This window comes from Carcharhinus amblyrhynchos, chromosome 24 (genome assembly GCF_965287045.1).
Source record: "Carcharhinus amblyrhynchos chromosome 24, sCarAmb.v2.hapA, whole genome shotgun sequence".
Taxonomy (NCBI): Eukaryota; Metazoa; Chordata; class Chondrichthyes; order Carcharhiniformes; family Carcharhinidae; genus Carcharhinus; species Carcharhinus amblyrhynchos.
This window is the reverse complement of record NC_137347.1, coordinates 14,996,824-15,020,346: the sequence shown is the minus strand read 5'-3', so window position 1 is coordinate 15,020,346 and position 23,523 is coordinate 14,996,824. Positions and strand designations below refer to the sequence as shown.

General features: G+C 42.8%; 1 protein-coding gene across 1 annotated transcript in view; it reads right to left on the bottom strand.

Annotated features, from left to right (window-relative positions):
* Positions 1 to 23,523, bottom strand: part of csmd2 (CUB and Sushi multiple domains 2) — a 1,720,603-nt gene that overhangs the window by 418,943 nt on the left and 1,278,137 nt on the right. Inside the window, exons 15-17 of the mRNA XM_080211135.1 lie at positions 16,939 to 17,133; positions 13,884 to 14,022; positions 3,260 to 3,447 (exon numbers count right to left, since the gene is read on the bottom strand). Of these exons, the coding sequence (XP_080067261.1) occupies positions 3,260 to 3,447; positions 13,884 to 14,022; positions 16,939 to 17,133 (522 nt within the window). The remainder of the gene's footprint in view (positions 1 to 3,259; positions 3,448 to 13,883; positions 14,023 to 16,938; positions 17,134 to 23,523) is intronic.

Here is a 23,523-nt window from a genome sequence, read left to right as displayed (position 1 = left end):
ACCAGTTTATCAAGGTCCTTATTATAAAACAGAGTTTAAAAAACTGAAAAGAAGTCAAATTCACACATTCCTCCAGAGAGTATTCTTGTGCAATTTGTGTGCTTAATTTTATTGTTCCATTAAGTAGTGTTGTTCATTTTAGCCTTCACAGTTTTGGCACCCAAAAGTGAACAGAAAGTTTTGGTCAGTGGAATTATGATTATGATTACAAAATTATGAAATCTGATACTGCACATTAGACGAACTGCCTTGCAAAAATGAAAGTAATAAGGACAAGTATAGGACAAACAATATACACCACCCTTGTCATATAGTGTATGTGGTCACAACAGCCACCCAGTGCCAAGGGTGAAAGCTGCAGAGAGAACACGTCAGAAAGTTTCTGCATGTCTCTTGGAGCACTATAACTGGAAAGGCTAGGTAATGAGCAGGACTGCTCACAAATTATAGTATGCTTGCAGTGCATAAGGAGGCCACTCAAACTGACATGCCCATCTCATATCACTGCAAGAACAACTCTGCTAGTTCCACTCCCCCAGTCTATTCACATAACCCCGCAATTATTTTACTGTTGGTGTAATAGCTTAATTATTTAGGTCTTTACCCAATTCCCCTTTGAAAGCCCCAGCTGAATCTCTCTCCACCATAGAAAATAAAAGCAGGAGTAGGTCATTTGGCCCTTCAAGCCTGCTCCGCCATTCATTTTGATCATGGTCAATCATTGAATTCAATATCCTGATCCCGCTTCCATTCATATCCCTTGATCTCTTTAGCCCTAAGAGCTATATCTAATTTCTTTTTGAAATCTCAACTACATTCGGTAGCGGTGAATTCCACACATTCACCCTCTGGATGAAGAAATTTTTCCTCATCTCAGTCCTAAAAGGTTTACCCCTTATTCTTAAACTATGACCCCGAGTTCTGGGCTCCCTCAGCATTGGGAACATTCTTTCCGAATCTACCCTGTTTAACCTTGTTTGAATTTTGTAAGTTTTGATGAGATTCCCTTTCACTCTTCGAAACTCCAGTGAATATAATCTTAACCAACTTAGTTTCTCCTCATATGACAGACCTGCCTTCCCAGCAATCAGCCTGGTAAACCTTTGCTGTATTCCCTCTGTAGCAAGGGTATCTGTCCTCAGTTAAGGGCACCAAAACTGCACAGAATACTCCAGATGTGGCCTCACCAATGCCCTATACAATTGCAGAATATAAATCTGGGAATAGGTCAGAACAAAGGAGATATGGACAAATTTTAATTAATCACTGCAAACTGATGGTGGCACAGTGGTTATTACTGTTGCATCACAGCGGCAGGGACCCAGCTTGGGTCACTCTCCGTGCGGAGTCTACACGTTCTTCCTGTGTCTGCATGGGTTTCCTCTGGGTGTTCTGATTTCCTCCCACAGTCTGAAAGATGTGCTGGTTATGTACGTTGGCCAGAGTTTGGCAGCTAATGGATTTTCACAGTGACTTCACTGCAGCGTTAATGTAAGCCTACTTGTGACACTAATAAATAAACTTTAAACTTAGGAGCAGAGGGACCTGGGCATATATCTGCATAAATAATTGAAGGTGACAGGATAGGTTAAGAGAGCTGTTTATAAGCATACAATATCCTGGGCTTTATCAACAGGGGTATAGAACACAAAGAAATTAAATTACATTAGACTTATAAAATCCTGGTTTGGCATCCAAGAAGATCCCACTGCCAAACAATGGCGGGCCACCTCTGCCACCGTGGAAAGAATGAGAAGGCATTAGAGAGGATGCAGAAAAGACTCACTAGAATGGTTCCAGTGATCAAAGGCTTTAGTTATATACAAATATTGGAGAAATTGTGACTGTTCTCCTTGAAGAAATTAGGATTATGCTCCTTGGAGAAAGGAAGATGAGAGGGATTTGATGGAGATATTTAAAATCACAATGGGTTTGGACAGAACAGATCAGAAAAACTGTTCCCATTAGTGGATGGATTGAGAACCAGAGGACACGGATTTAAGGTAATTGGCAAAAGAAGTAATGGTGACAAGAGGAAAAACAGTTCAGGCAAAGTGTCATTAATATCTTGTGATGTATATATAATATCCATGAAGATTGTTCTTTAGCGTTTAAGGGAAATGTTTAAAAATTCAACTTTATTCTACAGGCAGTTGGTACGTCTGGTAGGAACACAGCTCAGACGCTGGGAGAGCAAGGTAATTTCAGCTTTGTAAGTGTTTCTCGTAAGTAGAGTGAATAGACTTGACTTAAGTTCCTCTGGGATTTCTGATCAGAGTGAGTGACAGGGTCATGTGATGTTTTTGTTACTGTATAGAGCTTGGTCAGTAGCAGAGAGAAACAGCTTTACAGTTTTAGTTTAGATTTGTTTGAAGACAGAGATTTCTGCAAATTTCTCTATGAAAACTTCAAGACTCTCTGCACACTGTATAACAAATATATTGATGGTCTCTAGCTATTTAAAGTGGAATTTAAGCCTGTAAGAGGAATGTTGCTTATTTGGAACTGAAGGAGTGATAAGTTAGAAATTAAAGTAATTTCCTTTTCATTTTAAAAATATGATTCAACTGTTAATGGTAAAGCTGCTTCATTTGTTAGATATTTAAACTTTGTTATTAAATAAAGTTTGTTTCACAATATCATTATTTTGTCAATTAAATTACTCCTGGAGCAAAATATCCTATTTGTGCCAAAATAGAAAAATTGTTAAGATTTATCTGGCATCCCAATGCAACTTGGTTCTGGTCAAGTACCCTAATAATCTGGAATGCACTACCTGAGAAGTCATTGGAGGTAGAATTAATGGAGGCAGAGTTAATTGAGGCTTTCAAAAAGAAATTGAATCATCACTTATTTGAAAGGTAAATAACTTAAGGGCTATGGGGAAAAGGCAGAAGAGAGCTGTGGGAGATGAACTACTCCTTCATAGAGCCAGCACAACAGTGACAGACTGAATGGTCTCCTTCTGTCTGTACTGTGAGCATTTTATGATTTTATTCCACAATCAAGACATAACAATGTTCCCATGGGTAGAGTGTAAAGCATTGATCAGTCATCGAGGATTGGGCCAGAATTCTCTGACCTCGCCTGTGGCTGGGATTCTCGGCTTCCGCCGCAGTGAATGGGGATTTGGTTGAGTGCTAAATTCTCCATTCTCACTGGCAGCGATGAATAGAAATAAACAGAAGAGTGTGTGCTGTCTGTATTCAGTACACCATCCAGGATTTGCAAGTGTGTGTCGAATTTCTAAATGACTTACTTTCAAATCGAATTTGGAACCCAACATCCGAGTGGCTTTTGTCAGTCGAGAAGAGGAGGTAAAGAAAGTTGCTGGTGCTGATCAGAAACTGAGGCACTTGAGTACCGTGGTAGAGGCCTATCAGTGGTGAAGAGTAGGATTTTCCATCTCGGACTTCCAAAGTGTCATAATTTACTTCAGTTTTAAATCTGAAAGGAAGAACAAATGGTTATCGGAGTATGAAATATAGTTTTTGGGAAGGCAATGGCCTGGTGATATTATCGCTAGACTACTAATCCAGATAATGTTCTGGGGCCCAGGTTTCAATCCCACCATGGCAGATGGTGGAATTTGAATTCAATGGTTTCAATTTGAAATTAAGAGTCTGCTGATGACGATGAAACCATTGTTGATTGTCATAAAAACCCATCTGGTTCACAAATGCGAAAGAAATCTGCCGTCCTTATCTGGTCTGACTAACATGTGACTCTAGAGCCACAGCAATGTGGTTAACTCTCAAACACCCTCTGAAATGGCCTAAGAAGCCATTCAGTTCAGGGGCAACTAGGGATGGGCAATAAATGCTGGCCACCAAACGATGCCCGAGTCCCACAAATTAAAAAAAAATTGCAATCAACTTGGTGCACACATGATGGGTGGGCAGGCTTTTCCACACATTCCCACTGCTGGGATCTTCCTGTTTCCGCTGATGGCAACCCCCCCCACCATGGGTTCCTAAGTGGACGGTGCAAACAATGAGAAACCCCACTGACAATGGCGAGACTGGAAGATTCTGCCAACAGCCAATGGCAGGCTACCTCTGTTGCCGCAAAACATGTTGCACTGGGGAGGGGGTGACTTTTTGGCCGTGCTCACCCCAAGACTGGAAAACCCCACCCTGGATCAATGGATCTTTGCATGGTTTTGTCCCACCCGCTACAATTGCCGACTTACATAATTATACACTGAGGACTTACATATTTTTTAAACAGTGCATTACTGACACGGAATGAGTACATAAAACCAATGACTTTAAGGACATTTCATAACAGCATGATGTAACTTTTGCCTGTCCCCACATAAGTACACATTGAGCTCTATACATAACATTTAGTAGCAATTTTCTATCTCTGTTTCCTTATGCTTCTCATTAAAACCTATCATATTAGAAAGGCAAGGACTGATTACAGTTAGTCAGCCTGGCTTTGAGAGTGGAAAATCCTGTCTCACAAATATGATTGAGTTTTTTTGAAGGGGTACCAAAAGGGTAGAAGAGGGCAGTGCGATCAACATTGTCTCTATGGACTTTAGCAAGGCCTTTGACAAAGTACCACATGTTTGGTTGTTGCACAAGGTTAAATCTCACGGAATCCAGCTGAGGTAGCCAACTGGATAGAAAATTGGCTTGATGACAAAAGACAGAGTGTGCTTGTAGAGGAGTTTTTTTTTCAAAATGGGGGCTTATGACCAGTGGTGTGCCTCATGGATCAGTGCTGAGGCCACTGTTATTTGTCATTTATATTAATGATTTGGATGAGAATATAGGAGGCATCGCTAGTAAGTTTGCAGATGACATCAAAATTGGTGGCATAGTGTTCAGTGAAGAAGGTTATCTAGGATTGCAATGGGATCTTGACCAATTGGACTATTGGGCTGACGAATGGCAGATGGAATTTACTTCAGATAAATGCATTTTGAGTGATTGAACCACGGCAGGACTTATTCAATTAATGAAAGGGTGTTGGAGAAAGTTGTAGAATAAAGTGATCGAGGGGTACAGGTTCATAGCTCTTTGAAAGTGGAGTCACAGGTGGATAGAGTGGTGAAGAAGGCACTTAACCTGCTTTGTTTCATTGGTCAGAACACTGAATAAAGGAATTGGGGCGTCTTGTTGAAGTTGTAGGAGGCATTGGTAAGGCCACACTTGGAATACTATGTACAAGGATATTATTAAACTGGAAAGTGTACAGAAGAGATTTACTAGGATGTTACTGGGACTTGATGGTTTGAGCTATAAGGAGAGGTTGGATAGACTGGGACTTTTTTCTCTGGAGTGTAGAAGGCTTCGGGGTAATAGTATAGAGGTCTATAAAATAATGAGGGGCATAGATGAGGTAGATAGTCAACATCTTTTCCCAAAGGTAGGGCAGTCTAAAACTAGAGGGCATAGGTTTAAGGTGAGAGGGGACAGAGATAAAAGAGTCCACAAGAGCAGTTTTTTTCACACAGAGGGTGATGAATGTCTGGGATGAGCTGCCAGAGGTAGTAGTAGAGGTGGGTACAATTTTGTCTTTTAAAAGGCATTCAGACAGTTTCATGGATCAGATTTGTATAGAGGGATATGGGCCAAATACAAGCAATTGGGACTAATTTAATGGTAAAAACTGAGCAGCATGGACAAATTGAGCCAAAGGGCCTGTTTCCATGCTGTAACCCTCTATAACTCCATGTTCTTCATAGCTGTGCTAGTGCAAAGCATTGATGTATCCCTCACAGCTGATTCTGTTGTTCTGTTGTTGAAACAGTACATCTCAAGAAGCAAAAATCCCAATCAGCACTGGATACAAATGAGCTCAGCAACACTTGACTTATACATTGAGTGCAGGGCCAAAAGGTGGTCCTACAGCTTGACTTTCCTCTTCCTGACTATGATCCAACAGCAAGAAACAGCAAATATTTCACCTTATGAAATCATTACAAGGGGCTTGAAGACCAGAAATGTCTACTCTTTCAGAATATTTGACATGACGTGATTAGGAAGACTCTCAATTGGTCATAATTTAACACCATGAGCAATTTTTTTTGTTGTTGTGTGCCAGTGGGGAGTAAACCTTCTCATACAATGAAAAAATATGGCATTTTATAACAAGTATAGCATATATAATTTAATGGCATGTTTATGGGACATTTATTATAATTTAAATGGACTGAAAGTGAACGCATTTTTTTTGCTGCTTTAAATTCCAGTGAACTGCTGGCTGTGGGAGCAGAACAGAAGAAAGGACATTTGCATAATTTATTGGAAGATTAAATATCTCAGCTTTTAAAATAAATGTCCTTGTTTCCGTTGATTTAAGAGGTGTTAGGCAATACATTTTGTGAATTCCTGTTAGAGCCGGCTGTTAATGCGTGACAAAGACTTGAAGACTCGCATTTAAAATTAGACATAATAGAATTCAAATAAAAACAGCTGGCCAGAAATGACAATGAGAAACATTGGGGTGAATCTTCCCGTTCCACCCTCCACAGGAATCGTCGTGGGTGAGAGACGGACCATGGAAAGGTCCATTGACCTAGGGTGGGATTTTCCGGTTTTGGGGCGAGTGTGGCTAGAAAATCCCACTCATTGAAGAGGATAGGACATTCATGTTAGAAAAGGGTAGATATTTGCTGCAAGCCAAAAAAAAGGAAGAATAAGTTTGAGGGGCAGCAAAAAGGAGTAGACGGTGAAGTGATTGGAGAGGGCCCATGGGTTTCCATCAACAAAATACAGAGAATGATGTCTTTCTGATAGCTTCAAGATTCAAAGACAAACTACTCAAACTAGGATGAGGATAACACTTTCTCTCCTTCACCCGAGTACACAAAGATTGGGTGCAATCCTCCAAGCCTTCCATATCCTTTCACCCTGCCTTCTTCCATCTCTCACACACACATGTGCTTCTAAGAAATAGCTCAATAACCTCCACCTGTACAAAGGTTTTGAAATTTGTCCTTTACCATTTCATCAATTGATTTTGAGGAACAAATGAGAAAGAACAAAAAAACCTTGTAGAAGAGAAACATCTTCAAACAGTTAATTTGATGAAAAAGCACTGGTGCATCTTTGGAAAACGGGTACACTACGAACAACTCAGACTTCCCAATCTGCATTCAGCTAACAGAGACACATCTCTGGACAGAAATATAAATTCCAAACTTCAAATTCAAACAGATGAAATCATTAAAAGGCACTGATTCTGCAAACAAATGTAATTGTGTTATTGTGCAATCTGATATTGATGCCTTTTTTATTTTGTTTAAAATGTATTTGACATCAGGAATTTCAACTATTGAGAGTTTTTTTCCATCTCAAGAAGCAATTTGAGTGATTGCAGAGAAAAGATAGCACATCATTACTGGCTGACATTACAGTTTTGAGATTTAACACTGCAATGCTGTAACTCATAATATTTGCAAGCAAGTGTAATGGGCAATCACAGAATTTAAATATTTGACTTCAGGAGGGAACGCTGACAAAGTAGGCTTCAATCGAGCCAGTGGCCCATATCAGAATTATATCTCAAAGTAAATTATATCAGGTAAATACTTGCAAGAGTGCCTTGTTTTCCAACACCTCCTATCCCCCTCCCTTTACCCCACCTGCAGGGCAAACTGCGACATTCCTCAGGTTGCACTCTCATAATCTTTGTTCTGCCATTCATACATTCCGATGGACACTCTTAGCACCTTTCTCAGCTTTTATCATCATCATTTACATTCCCTTTGACAATTATTGCACCCCACCGCCCACCACCCCCCCCACCCCCCCCTCCCCCCACCGACCCACCTCCCCATTCCCCCTCCCTCCCATTGTATAAATCTTGTGTGACTTTCTTTGTCTTTACCTTTGATGAAGGGCCATCCTGACTTGGAACTTTGACTCTATTCTCTCTCCACAGATGCTGTCAGACCTGCTGAGTTTTTCCAGCATTTTCTGTTTTTCTTTCAGATTCCAGCACCTGCAGTATTTTGCCTTTATATTATTGCAAGAGCGTGAAGTAATTTGTTGTGAACATGGCAGTGTCGAATCTGTTTGGGGAGACTAACTACCAAGTAAAAATGGACCAAAGGTGGGAAACACCTCAACAGCTTCAAAGAGACAATGTGGAACTGATTGACTCCTGTTTTCCCATGGCGTTAAAATTCTAGTCTTAATCTGTCTGTTATTCACAGTAAAAATGAGGAGCTTTTCATTTTATAGTTATTTAGAAACTGTTTAATGAGTATAAAACACATATTCTTCCTGCTGGAAAACATATTGGCAGCACTTCTAACTACATCAATTAATTCTCAGCCCTTTATAATATATTATGTAAAGTGAATAATGACGTCCATAGCAATAAATGTTTGCTTTGAAAGGGTAGTGTTGCCATTTTAATGTTTAGTGATTCGGTCACTCCTCTAACGATGGTAATAGTACAACGTTACCAATGAAATATTTCCGTTTGCAAAAATAGAGGGAATGAGAATCAGCAGACAGGTCAGTCTGAACTCTCCCAGCTTGGCAAATGTTTTGCCCAACCTCATGATCAGGAAATTGGGAAAGGGTCAAAGAGGGAGGAAATCCAATTTAAACTTCTGACCAGGATTTTACCAACAGTGGCATCGGGACCTAAAGCAGGTGAAGGAAGTGGAACTACAATCGTCATAGAACAGAAGAGTGCAGGAGGCCATTCGGCCCACTGAGTATGCACTGAGCACAATCCCACTCAGACCCTATTCTTTTAATCCTTCATATTTACCCTACTAATCCCCGACACTAGGGTTAATTTAGCATGGCCAATCAACCTAATCCGCACACCTTTGGACTGTTGAAGGAAACCAGAGCACCCGGAGGAAATCCGCATAGACACATGGAGAATATGAAAACTCCACACAGATAGTGACCTGAGGCTGGAATTGAACTCGGGTCCCTGGCGCTGTGAGGCGGCTAACCACTGTACCACCATGCTGCCTCCTATTGTTGCCACAGCCCTTATTGTTGGGGTTGTTCCAGTGAAAGGTTGGCAGGCATGGGAGCCAGTCCATTAGGTAACTCAGGCTAGACTGGCACCAGCAGCCAACTGCTGAGTGTGTCCATCTCTGTGGAGCAGGAAGGGACCTCAGACGATGCAGCATCACATCATTTCCATGTACCCTCCACCAATGCACATACTCTCATGTCAATGGATAATTAGCGAGCAGCAAAGGGATCACAATCTGGTCAACACAGTGTAGACACACTCCCAAGTGGTTGACAAAGTCAGTGAATGTTGTGGTGGCTCTCATTCAGAGAAATGTGAGATCTCAGTGATGCTCAGCTTCTCACTAATGAAATGCCTCTGGAGTCGACACCGATAGGATAGACGCCACAACTGTAGCATGAGATATGTGAACATCTGGTGGTGTTTCCAGAGGCTCTGCACATTCGTGTGCAAATGAAGGAGAACTCCATTCTTGCCATGAGTGTAGACATAGCACTGGTCATGCATGGCATCCTCCACTGAAGGAATGATGAACCTCTTGGACTGCCTCATTCAGAAGACCACCCAGTGAATGTTGGAGATGCACACAGAGCTGAATAACATTGTCACCACTATGAGCTCTCTCGAGTAATGGCCAGATGCAAGGGGCAAGCAGTCATCTCCACGTCCTCAAAGTCAAACTCCCTTCAGGTATGCAGGGAGGGACAAGTGCATCCTGAAAAGTAAGAGGTGCTTCTGCATGAAGACCCTGGATGCTGCTTTCAATGCACTTCTCGAGCGGACAATGGGTCCACTGCTCCTCTAATGACAGAGGCGCTCCTGCACCAGTCCTCAATATGAATGGGCTTTCAAGGCCAATAACCAGAGGATAACTGTAATGGACGTTGAAAACCATGGATTAGAAAAGATTAACCTTCCACTGCCTGCCTCCACCTGAGGAGCAGAACCATGTCCAGTTGTTTCCCAAGTCTGAAAGATGTGCTGGTTAGGTGCATTGGCCATGCTAAATTCTCCCTCAGTGTACCTGAACAGGCAGTGGAGCAGAGCAACTAGGGGATTTTCACAATAACTTCATTGTAGTGTTAACGTAAGCCTACTTGTGACACTAATAAATAAATTTTAAACAGGTTGTGCAGAGCACAGTGTAGCATCATGACGCACGAGACCCATGCTGAGGCAAAGTGAAGGATATTGAAGACATGTAGAACTACCATTTATTAAGACAAGGTCAGAAGCTTTATAGTCTGCTGAATGGCCATTTGAGTTGTCACATCCCCTCTGCATCCATACAAGGGTAAGGAGATATATCCTCAGTGGGTAGCCCTTGTTGCCCAATATCCACTCTTGAAGATGTGTGGGCCAGAGCTCTGGGACTTGTCCCAGTATGAAGGTGTAGTAACAAGTTCCCAGAAACCTTGCATAAAGCTGAAGGATGCATTCGGTCACTGGCCAGTTGTACACTGAGCAAGGGGTCATCTTTCTTTTTGGTCAAAATTGCTGTCTGGCCTGTGGGAGGCTTGATGGCCACACGTATGCATTCGATCACACCTTGTACCTGGGGGAATCCAATAATCACCCGAAATCCGACAGTCCTCTTAACCTGATGACCCAGGTTGGTACAAACATGTGCACACTGGCCAAGCCTCTTAAACATGGCATAGGTGACATTCGTGATGCACTGATGATGCACGTACTAGTTAAATTTCACTGATGTTCTCATGAGATCCCTGAATAACCCTTAGCCGTAAACATTCAGCAACATGGTGACCTTTGCTGCCACCCGCATTTGGTGTCCATCACTCTTCATTGGGCTCAGCTCCTCCTCGGTCAGGGTACACAGCTTAATGACCACCTCCTTCGGGAGGCACAGTCTTTGCCGAAATGCCTGCAGGAAACTAAGCCCTTGAAAGCAATCCCCCTCTATTGAGTAATATCATCAGCAAACGAGAGGATGATTTTATGCCCCTTCAGAGGTCCACTCCCCATTTTAGCCTCATGATCTGGGTGCCCCTCTGGGGTGCTGCAGCCCCACTCCTGGTGACGGCAGTTCTCTTCCTCTCTGCTGCTCCACCTCACAAAGCCTGAGTGTATCAGACTCATTGCAAATTGCTGTACTCAAGGCTTCTCAAGCCCGCTCTCTTACTCTGTATACACTGGTTGCAGGTCAGAGACGACTCTCAACCACAATATCTTTCATGTGCTCACAAAGTATGACAAGCCCTCGGATTGCGACTGTCTCTGTTTACTCACTATCCCACTCCCTGCAAAGCTGCGCCACCTCTCACCATGACTGCCAATTGCAGCCACGGCTGACCCTTCTGCTGAGGTTCCATAAAGCTGGTAAAGCTCCGCTGTCATCATGCACCCCCTGCAGAATTCCAAAAAACTGCTAAATCACTCATTGCCCATTTGATAGGCTCAATTCACTCCCCCCCGCCATCAAGTACGGCCTTCATTGACAAAGCCAAACACCTCTGGGGATATCCCCACACAGCACTAACATGTCGGGTTTCCCTCCTGACACCATCCACTGCTATTCAACAACAATCTCAGCCTGCCTGCGAAGTTCTGCAGCACTGACAAAGTTTCACCATTTCCCCAAACCTTATCACAAACCTCTTCAACTCAGCATCAGGAAAACTGTTCACTGTAAACTAAATCAAAGTGGATCATGCAGCTTGACAGATTGTTGTTCAAGTTTGTGATATTTTTAACTAATATCTGCAGTTTTACTGGTGCAATTTCTTCAAAACCAATTACTTTGGAGAGTGACTGTTATTTTGACATTTTTTTTTGAATAGAACAGTTCTTTACCCCATAGCTATAAAAATATCAGCAGAAAATGCTGGAAAATCATAGAATCCAAACAGTGCAGAAGGACGCAATTTGGCCCATTGAGACTGCACCGACAACAATCCCACCCAAACCCTATCCCTTTAACACCACGCACTGACCTTGCTAGTCCCCTCGCAGTAAGGGCCAATTTTGCATGGCCAACCTAATCCGTACATCTTTCAGAGTGTGGAAGAAAACAGGAGCACCTGGAGGAAACCCATGCCGACACGGGGAGAGCGTGCAAACTCCACACAGACAGTGACCCAAATCGGGAATTGAACCCATGTTCCTGGCGCTGAGAGGCAGGTCTGACAACATCTTTGGAAAGAGAACAGGGCTAACATTTTGAGTCTGGTTGACTCTTCATCAGGAGAATGCAGTCATTGAAACATCAACTCTGTTTTTCTCTCCACAGATGCTGTCAGAGCTGCTAAGGTTTTCCAGCATTTTCTGTTTCAGATTCCAACATCCACAGTACTTTGCTTTTAGCTTTATATTGAAAATCATTGCAAAGCCTTTTCTGCAGAGAAGAGGCTTTTGTTTAAAAACTCTTTCACATGCCTGGCTTAGTGTTGGACCTATGCAAGTATCCTTTCTGGTGTGTGGTATCATTGTGAAATGAACCCCATGCAGTCTCATACAGTAACACCCAAATCGATTTCCATCCTCTACCCCCATATGACTTTCTGTCTCTCAACTCGATTTCTCTTTCTAAAGGCACCAAAATATTCTTACAACTTTACCACTTAATTAATCTGAAACAAATGTATTAGAGGATAGAATATGGCACTTGCAGGGAAGAGTCTGAAAATGAATCTGCAACCCCATTTAACACAGCGAGAACATAAGCATGAATATGATCAAGATGACAATCACAGAGCCTGAAAGATCCAATATGACTGCAAACTCTTTGATTTGCCTTTCAGCAATGATTACTGAAGTTCAATGAGTGAATAAATAGAGTCTGATTTCCCTGTAAATCCTTCATGACCAAAGCTTCACATTTCATGGGGAAATCATTGCCTGCATTGAGACAGTATATTAGCATTTTATGGACACGATTCTAATCGCTGAAGCTGTGTCAATAGAAATGATTAATGAAGTTTGTGGATAGCACTCTCGATAGATTAATTCTCAGGATCAAAGTGTAGCTGGCATTTATTGCTCGCTTCTCAATGTATGGATCATGTTGGCTTGCGAGGTCACCACAGTTAGGAATCTCACCATACTGGTGTAGAACTGGAGTTGCATGTAGTTGCTTTTATCCCTAAAGGGCACGAGTTGGGCCGAAGGGCCCGTTTCCAAGCTGTAAACCTCTATGACTCTATGAATACATTATTCAGGTTTTTATGACAATAGTCAAAGTCATGGGACAGCACAGTGGCAAGCAATGCTGCCTCACAGCGCCAAGGACCCTAGTTCAATTCCGGCCTTGGGTCACTGTCTGTGTGGAGTTTGCACATTCTCCTCATGTCTGGGTTTCCTGCAGGTGGTCTGGTTTTCTCCCACAGTCCAACGATGTGTGGGTTAGATGGATTGGCCATGCTAAATTGATTGTAGTGTCGGGGCACTAGCAGGGTAAATATGTGGGGTTACGGGAATAGGGCCTGGATGGAATTGTGATCGATGGGTCGAATGGCCTCCTTACTATAGGATTACTATATGATATCTATGATGGTTATTTTTGCTGATCTCAGCGTTTTAATGTCCGGATTTTTTAATTCAAATTCTCTGGATGAATTCTCCAGCCTCCCAACCACGAGTTTCCTAGCACCTTGTTCACTGGCAGTGGGATTCTCCAGTCCCACCGCTGTCAATGGGATTACCCATTAATGTCACCTCATGCCACCCCGGAACCTATGGACGGGAGTGTGTTGTCGGCAGAACCGGAGAATCCCGCTGACGCGAACGGCCATAGAATTTCCCCCTTCGAGTGGCCATTTTTGGATTTGAAATGATGTTGTGAGGATTATTAGCTCAGGCCTCGCTATCCTTAGTTCAGTTGACTACTCTGGCATATCACACTATACGCTGAATGCATTCCGGCGTGGTCTTCAGCCAAGAATTGGAACGTAACCAAGTACCTGTCAAAGGTTATTTTGATGGGATATCCGGGTTGAGCTTCGATCAACCACACACAGTTCAGTGCATCCTTGTAAAATCCTGGCCAGCCTGGAGAGAGTATCATTCCAGTTGGAGCAGTTAGGTGACCTCCACACGGTGCTGTCGGGAAGCAAACACAGAGTGAAATACAGCTTGGCATAATACACAGGATTGGTTCAGTAAGAGCTCTGGAATTTATTCTAATTTCTGTATGGTTTAAACAATATACAAAGTAGGCTGCATATAAGAACACAGGAAGAGGAGAAAGCCATTCTGCCTTTACTCGAAACCAGCGTACATCAGTAACAAGTGGATACAACTCATGTTCCCTCTATCTTTTTCTTTTAAGTAGACAGGTGACTTTATTTTTTGGATAGCGGTGTGGCCACAGGGCTTACAGGAAACATTGGTGGAATTCTCATTTTGAGGCCAAGTTCCGTGGCAGGAGGAGAATGTGGAATGTTTCCCGCGGTGGAGGTGGAGGTGGAGCGTGGGGGGGACATGCCAAATTTTCCAGCCCCATTAGTTAAGCTCTGAAATTTTATGTCAAATTTAGTAGTGGCACAGAGCTGGATGGTGCATATTCCGCCACCATGTCTAGGCATCATATTGAAACAGTGTCCAATGTCACTGACCTAAAGGTAGACCTCCTGTAAGCATCTCTGGGAGCAATCTCAGACTGGAAGATGGACTTCCTGAGAAAGAAGATGGATCTCCAGGAACTATCTTAGGCTGGAAGATAGAACTTCACCAAGACATTGAATCTGGAAGGTCTACCTGCAAATTCACCTCCCACTCACTACGGCTGTGGTGATCCAGGATTAAGGATTGCGGGCTCTGGAGGCAGCCTCAAGCATTGTTCAGGTGTGTCCCAACATCTGCACGCCACATTGTTCCAAGCGTGTTTCACTCCAATGTGTTTTCCTGCTGGCATTGCAAAGAATCTGGCATGGGGCGGGATTGGGCCTTGTATCTCATTAACAGATGCAAATGAGGTTCACACAGTCTCTGGTGGTGAGCTGCTTTCTTAAATGGCAGTAATCCATGTGTTGTGAATGTTTGAGAATGGGTAAATCACCTAGTTTTACTAACTGCCTGTAGTGAAAATCTGAGTTCTAATTTTCTGTTGTTTAACTCAAAAAGATCAGTGGGGGAGATTGCTTAGAAATGTGTGCATCTCATTTGCTTAATATTGTTCCATTCCAGTCAAGTTGCAGAAAACAAGTAGTCTCACGATTGCAGTTTTCTTTCCATTGAATGAATTTACTTATGGGCAAGACAAGCATTCATTATCAATCCCTAATTGCCCATAAGAAGCTGTTCTGTAGGTGTGAGTCATCAAAACTCCTAGAAAGGAGTCCCAAGATTTGAGATATTGATGAGGAAGGAATGTCAATACATTTCTAGGATATTGTGTGGCTGGATGAATATTAGGCAGTGGTAAGCATAGAATCCCGACAGTGCAGAAGGAGGCCATTCGCCCCATTGAGTCTACACCACCAGAATCCCACCCAGGCCTTATCCACATAGCCCCATGCATTTACCCTAGCTAGTCCTCCTGACACTAAGGGGCAATTTATCTTGGCCAATCCACCTAACCCGCACATCTTTGGACTGCAGGAGGAAACCAGAGCACCCAGAGCAAACCCACGCAGACAAAGGGAGAACACTCAGACTCCGCATTGACAGTGACCCAAGCCATGAGTCGAACCTAGGTCCCTGGCGCTGTGAGGCAGCAGTGCTAACCACTGTGCCACTATGTTGTCTGGTTTTTGAGCAACAAAAATGTTGCTTGCCATTTAACAGTCCAAATCTTGCTGTATGCAACACAGATTGTTTCATTAAAGGACTAACTGTGATTAGTACTGAACACTGCCCAGTCATCAGTGAACATCTCCACTTCTGACCTTTTGATAAAAGGACAGTCTTGTTGAAGCAGTTGTTGGTTCTGGGTGCTATCTTGAGGAACACATGCAGCGGTGTCTTATGTGCACATTCTCAAGTTGCCTTCCCAGCGTTGATTAAATAACATTACGTTTCAGCACAGTTCAGAAACCTACTCTGAGATCTCAATCTTTTTGTCAAAGCATGAGTACCAGTGCATTGTAAATTTAAACAACACTATATCCTCCACTTCATCAAACTCTCAGTTAGTCATGCTCCATTAGCCAGCTTCTCTTGGTCCACTGACAGCTCTTTTGTTGTAAAAAAAAAGATTTTACTATACAAAGCGTTCTGTTGCGTGCACAAGTTATTGTTTCTTTCTCACTTCAGCTGTTAAAAATTGTCATTGGTCCATCAGGCCAAGCTCAACTGCACAGGTCATTAATATGAACTAGTAGGTATTATGATACCGTAAGTACAAAAATATAATTCATGGGTGATGTTGATGGGATACAGCGATCACATCCTTTCTTCTACCACAATACTTCCCAAATTGCAAGGATATTTTCTGAGGAATGAACAGAGTAATTCACCTCAACAATGATGTTGATTTTTTTTGTTATTTCTAGTGAAAACAAATGTTAAATCTGAATATCCAACACTTATCTTGTCTCCAGCCTCCAACAGTCCCAGTGGGATTTAAACCCAAACTGATACGTGGCTTAAGTTTCAGCTTTTTTTGCAAGTTACTCAGCCTCAATCCTGGACAGCGGTTTTGATGTGGAGATGCCGGTGTTGGACTGGGATGGGAACAGTAAAAATTCTCACAACACCAGGTTGAAGTCCAACAGATCTATTTGGAACCACGAGCTTCCAGAGTGCTGCTCCTTCATTACTTGATGAAAGAACAGCGCTCCAAAAGCTCGTTACTCCAAATAAACCTGTTGAACTTTAACCTGGTGTTGTGAGACCTCTTACTGAACAAGTTGTGGCATTTGTTTGCTTTGTCGAAATGAGAACTGTCTGATGCTTAGGAAGGATGATATTTGATTGTGAACCTCAGACCTCACGTCAAAATGGATCCAACCAAAATTATCCCTTTTGTAAACTTGCACCTGGCTGATACGTAATCATAACTGTTAAAATGGTCACCTTCACATCTTGGCACAGCACTGTCCCAGACCACGTTTCCATCTTTCAGGATACAGGAGATCGTTTCTGATCCATGCGTCTTCAGAAAGCCTTCCTCACACAGAAAAGATACAGTGCTTCCCAGCTGCAGGCTTTCCCCAAATCGTCTCCCATTCACTGGCACCCCAGGGTCGGGACATTCATTGTGTCGGAATGCTGGGGGAATACAAACAACAGTGGGCGTTTAATGTAGGATGTTCACATTCGCCAGCATGAGGTTATACTTTTGAGTTACAAAACAAACAAAAGAAATATTCAGGTCACGGCTAAATGATATTGAGAAAACTTCAGCCAATTTATTGAAAATTGAGATTTCCTTGAAGTCTTTCACAAATCAATCCCTAAAACATCCACAGTAATGGGCAGAAGAGATAAGGGTGTATATAGGAATGGCCATTCAACTTGTCAAATTCAATCTCACCAAGATACATATCCAATGGACATAAATTTCATATACAATATGTAATTTCCTCTGAAAGGAACCACAGGTAAAAGTTACCAAAGAAGAAAGCTTTAGGTGACTTCTCCTCATCCCTTGGAATCGTCCTGTGTAAAATCTAATATGTTGCAATATACAGCAACTCTTACTATCTTAACCATAAAATGATTACCTCCAGGATCACAGGGCACTGTAAGCAAAGAGTTCCACACAGAATTAAATGACTAGACTTACTAATACAACCTTCAATCCAACTCCTAACAAGATACTCATCAGTTACTTATATAAAATAAAAATTATGTATTTTTGGAGGCAATATACTGTGGATGCTGGAATCTAAAACATAAACATAAAATGCTGAGGAAACTCAGCAGATCTGAAAGCAGCTGTGGAAAAAGAATAGGACTAATCACAGAATCGTTGAATCCTACAACGCAGAAGGAAGCCATTCAGCCCATCAAGTATGCATCGATCACAATCCCATCCAGGTCCTATCCCCATAGCCCCATGCATTTACCTCAGCTAGTCCTGCTGACACTAAGGGCAATTTAGCATGGCTAAACCATCTAACCTGCACATCTTGGACTGTGGGAGGAAACCAGAGCACCCAGAGGAAACCCATGCAGACACGGGGAGAACATGCAAACTCCACACAGACAGTGACCTGAAGCGGGAATCAAACTCAGGTCCCTGGCGCTGTGAGGCAGCAGTGCTGACCTCTGTGCCAACATGCCGACCATAAGTGTTTCAAGTCAGGATGAGCCTTCATCACAGCTGACAAAGGGTCATCCAGATTTGAAACATTGGCTTTGTTCTCTCTCCACAGATGCTGTCCGACCTGTTGGGACCCCAGTATTTTCAGTTTTTGTGTTATATTTTAAATACTTTTAATTGGAAGGACATAGCCAAACTTACACTTTCCTGTGAGAAAACATATTCTTTTCATCATTAATCTTGCTTACCAATATTGTGCTTTTACCAGCTTGACAATTTATGTGGCAGTTAACATTAACCAAAACTGACATTTTAAAGCATGTTCGTTACCTAAAAATAATTGTCGCAAATAAATTCAATTTACTCTCCTTAAAAACATATCAAGTTCTCAAAATCCCCATAATTTGAATTTATGCTGAGGTTAAATAGTATTTTATGTTCGGGTTCGATTCCCGGCTTGGGTCACTGTCTGTGTGGAGTTTGCATGTTCTCCCCATGTCTGCATGGATTTCCTCAAGTGCTCCTATTTCCTCTGAACAGGCGCTGGACTGTGGCGACTACGGGAATTTCACATTAATTTCATTACAGTGTTAATGTCAGCCTTACTTGTGACTAATAAATAAACTTTACTTTTACCAACACATACATCAGGGGAATCGTTAATCCCAGTAAAAGTCAGCCAGATAAGTGGTTGAAATCACCTCCACAGGCCAGAAAAGCTGCCCAGTTTCTGCTGCTTGTAATTTTTCATCAGATTTCTGAACAGACAACTGAGCAGCCCACCCAAAGATGAGGAGTTCATCATTAAAATAAATGAAGATCAGATCCAGTTAGGTCATCAGACTGCAAGTGGAACCTTAGCTTGGGCTTGAGAATGGGGGCCTTATGGATTCACCCCAAAGCTGAAGCAGGTGTGAAGTGATTCGAGCATGAAGAAGCAATGGAGAGGCAAATATTTGATGTTTGTTTGTAGAATTGTGACGAGCAAGAGTTCTGCTCAAGGCCCGAGAAGGTCATTTTGGCCTTTGCTGCTATTTGACCCTGCCTAACCTATCTCCCCCCAGTGAGTTCTGCCACACAGCGAGCTCCCTTCCCACACTTAGATGCATGCCGATGGGAAGGACATCCAATGGCTGCACAGCCAGCAATTGCTTTCCCACTGGTTTTCCACATGGAAAGAGCTGGATGTGGACAAGCAGCATGTGAAGAAGCCCAGGAGTTTACATATCTGCTATTTAAAGGCTGATTTCAAGACCACCACATGAGATCCCAATTCACCTCACCTCTCAGTTGCCCCCAAGTTCAAGAAAAAGACCATTTTATTCTCAATGTGGACTCACCCAAAACCTGTTTCAAAGTAAAATAACTTCTTTGGTGACCAGCATTTCAAATTACGCTTTCCACACACTTCATGGAGCTAACATCTGCTCAGCCTCACTGACAATATACGGGGGGCCGAAAATGCATAATCCCTTAATAACACGGAGATCACAAAGTGTGTCTATTAACGCTTGTCTATTTAAATGAGTCTGTGACCAGTCAGTGTAAACCACACTGGACATTAGTTGGGCTCATCAGTAAGGTCCAATGCATGAGAAAAATAAACATTTGCATTTATCTGGTATTTTTAAGGAGCACAAGGTGTCTCAAAGCACTTTACTGCCAATTAACTTGGTGATTGTCATAATGTGGTAAACACGGCAGCTAATTTGCTGGGTAATCTGTTTTTGTGATGTTGCTTCAGGGATAAATATTGGCCAGGATATGAATGGATTGCAGTATCTTAAACCAGACTGTATCTTTTAAAGAGGAGGTACGTGATGGCGGGACAAGGTGTTGGGAGTCATGGCTGAGGAGAATCAGGTTGGGGAAAATATGAAGAATGGCACAGAAGAATCAAAAGTAGGCTCCAAGGAATCTGGATGCAGAACTGGAAGTCTGAGTGGAGGAGATAGAAAGGAGGAAATGTGCCCTCTGTCTGGGGAGGGGCGCGGGGGAGAGAGGCGCGGGGGAGAGAGAAGGGGGTGTGGGGGGAGAGAGAGTGGGATATGGGGGAAAGAGGGGTGTGAGGTAGGGAGAGAGGGAGGTGGAGGAGACATGGGCGTGTGGGGTGCGGGAGGTGAGTCTGGGGGGAGTGAAACGGGTGTGGGTGGAGAGAGAGGGGGTGTGGGGGGAAAGAGAGGATGTGGGGGTCAGGGTGTAGGGGGAGAGAGGGGGTGTGGGTGTGTATAAATGATGGAGGCCCATCAGAAGTATGTCAAAATACAGTGCCAGCAGCCACCCATGATAATCAGTGCCGGGGATTAAGCTTTGCGAACGTGGAAACAGCGCCGCAGGAAGTTCAATGACTCACAGAAATGGTTACGGTCAATGAATGTGTAGGTTAGAGCAGAAGAATGAATTCAGAAATTGCTGGAAAGTGAGGCATAATTTTTAAATAATGTAATCAATGTAAGATTCTCATGTCCGGGGGATGGTGGAAACAAACTTTTATAAAAGCTCAGGCCAGGAAGTATCCTGATCTTTGGCTGATTGGAAGTTTGGATGATCATTTTTTAGTCTGCTGAACTCTATAGTAAGACAATAGCAAAGGTAAAAAAAACTATGCTGTCTTAACCATGTTAACTAAAGAATCTCCTGCTTAATAAAGAAAAATGCCAGGCATTAAAGGCAAGCAAGTTTACAATACGTATTGGACAATAATGAAACAGTGGCAAACTAATCAGGTTGGCTAAGATGAGGCTTCACTTGACTCGAAGGTAAAATAATCAGTCACCTAATGCGGCACAAGGCTATATTCAAAAAGGGTGTAAGAAGAAAAGTTCTGTGATCCTCAACACACAGGCAAGAGAAGAGGGGATAGATTGTGGTCAACAAGAACAAGCAAGAAGAACAGAGCAGGAGATCACACCACAATCGACTGCAAAGTTCAGAGCCAGTGTTTGAAAGAGCAGATTGTGGTGACTGCCTTGCTATGTACCATTTTGTTATACCTGGGCAATTGCTTCATAAACTTGTTATTACTTATACCATAGAATCCTACAGTGTAGGAAGAGGTTGTTCGGCCCATCGAGTCTGCACCGAACACAATCCCACTCAAGCCCGTAACCCAGCTAGTTTCCCTGGCACTAGATTTCTATGTTTCTATAGGGTTATAGGTAAGCCTAGGAGGTAGGGACATGCTCGTTGCAACTTGTGGGCCGAAGGGCCTATTTGTGCTGTAGTTTTTCTGTGTTTCTAAGGGGCAATTTAGCATGGCCAACCCACCTTAGCTGTGTTATCGGACAACAAATTTTATGAAATTGGGCACACAAAATGGAAGCAGACTAAAGTTACACTCAGAGCCTCTCCACTAAAAATCACAAAGTAACAGACACCGATCAGTAGGCAAGAGCATGCTTTTAGAATGCAAATGAGGGCTAGCACATAAGGGAAGCTGGACAGGATGGCACCTACAGGAACTAAATCTCCACCCCATCAAAATCAGCACTTTTAAAACAGTCAAACAACCCATGGAGGCACCTAAAATTAGCAGAGTTAAGGAAACATTCCTGGCCCCTCAAAACCTCTTTTGAGATCAATGACACGCCTATGGTTCAAACCCCAGAGATTCTCAACTATTAATAACCAATCAGACAAAACAATTAACACACGCCTAAAACAATTTCCTCAACACTTGGAAACATCGAGGCAGGATGGCTAAAGTCAAATACTGTAAATAAACTATTAGCATTTGAATCGCATACTGCACTGAAGTTCAGGTATAACTGTAGTCTGCTGCAAGGGACGGGCAGAGTGCTTTCGGGACAACCCGATTGTATGTCCTGACTGCACTTCTCCATCGACGTGAAAGAAAATAAAGCTGTGCCGTTATTGAACTTCACCCTGAGTCCGTAGTGGTCGTTTCGCCCACTCGTGCTAACAGCTGCACATCTTGGATTGTAGGGGGGAGGAAACCGAAGCCCCCATAGGAAACCCATGCAGACATGGGGAGAATGTGCAACTCCACACAGACAGTGACCCAAGCTAAGAATCGAATCCGAGTCCCTGGCGCTGTGAGGCAGCAATGCTAACCACTGTGCCACCCTCAAAATCAAAACAAATGCCTTGTACTCAGAGTCGTCAGTTACGAGTAAAACTAAGGGTTCTGAACAATGACTCAAACTGACAAATGCATTTTCAAATGCCGTATCTTACCATCTAGAACTTGGGTAAACAAAATGGGCAATAAGACTGAAAAACAAAGAAATAGGACAATAATCAGAAACAATCCCAATGGCGTTTAACAGTGTCGAGAAAAGTGTATTTCACTAAATGGGAAAAGAACTAACTCGACACCAGTGGGATTCAACGCATATGAGGGAAATGTTGAGGGTTAGGGAAGAGGCACACATTATGTGCATAACAGCAGAATTTAAGAGAGGATGTAAAAAGTTTTTACAAAAACAATTGAAATAGCAATCAAAAAGGATGGTCGTAATGAGAATAGAACCATCAGGGGTAGACAGGGAAATACCACATGTAACAGTAATGAGATGGCAGATATATTCAATATTTGTTTCCCTTAACAGAGAGCAGGAACATGTGGACATGACATTGAACGATGAGATGAGCAATGAGATAAGTGCATTTAAAATGAAAAGCAAACAGCATATACTGAATAAACAAAGCAAACTCAAGAGGATAAACAGTCTTGATCTGGTTGGATTGCATTCAGGTATTTTAAAAGAATCCAGGGAAGAGATAGCAGAGGCATTACTAATCACATTTAATGATTTTTTGAGAAAACGCTGTAGGTTCTCCATGGCTCCTAGCCCCAGCCAGGAATTCCCAAGGCCCGCTGAATTGGACCAGAGGGCTAAATCTCGAGGTGGCATGGTTGCCTCACAGCGCAAGGGACCCGGGTTCAATTCCTGGCTTGGGTCATTTTCAGTGTGGAGTTTGCACATTCTCCTTGTGCCTGTGTGGGTTTACTCTGGGTGCTCTGGTTTCCCACAGTCTGAAAGATGTGCCGGTTAGGTGGATTGGCCATGCTAAATTGCCCCTTAGTGTCAGGGTGACTTGCTCAGGGAAATGCTTGGTGTTATAGGGATAGAGCCTTGGGTGGGATTGTGGTTGGCACAGATTCAATGGGCCAAATGGCCTCCTTCCGCACTGTGGGGATTCTATGAAATTGGAATTCCTGTTGGGCGTTGATTCCATTCTGAGTCACCCTCACCTCCCACTATGGCTGTAAAAATCAGATTCTCATCCACTCTGGATGAGTGAAACTGATTTAAAAGCATTGTTATATCATTAGTGGGCTGAAAGCATGATTTTACGGCCTCTTGGTGTTCTCCTGCACAAGTCCCACAATACCAAACTGTACAGATCCTGACAAGTGGGGCCCCAGG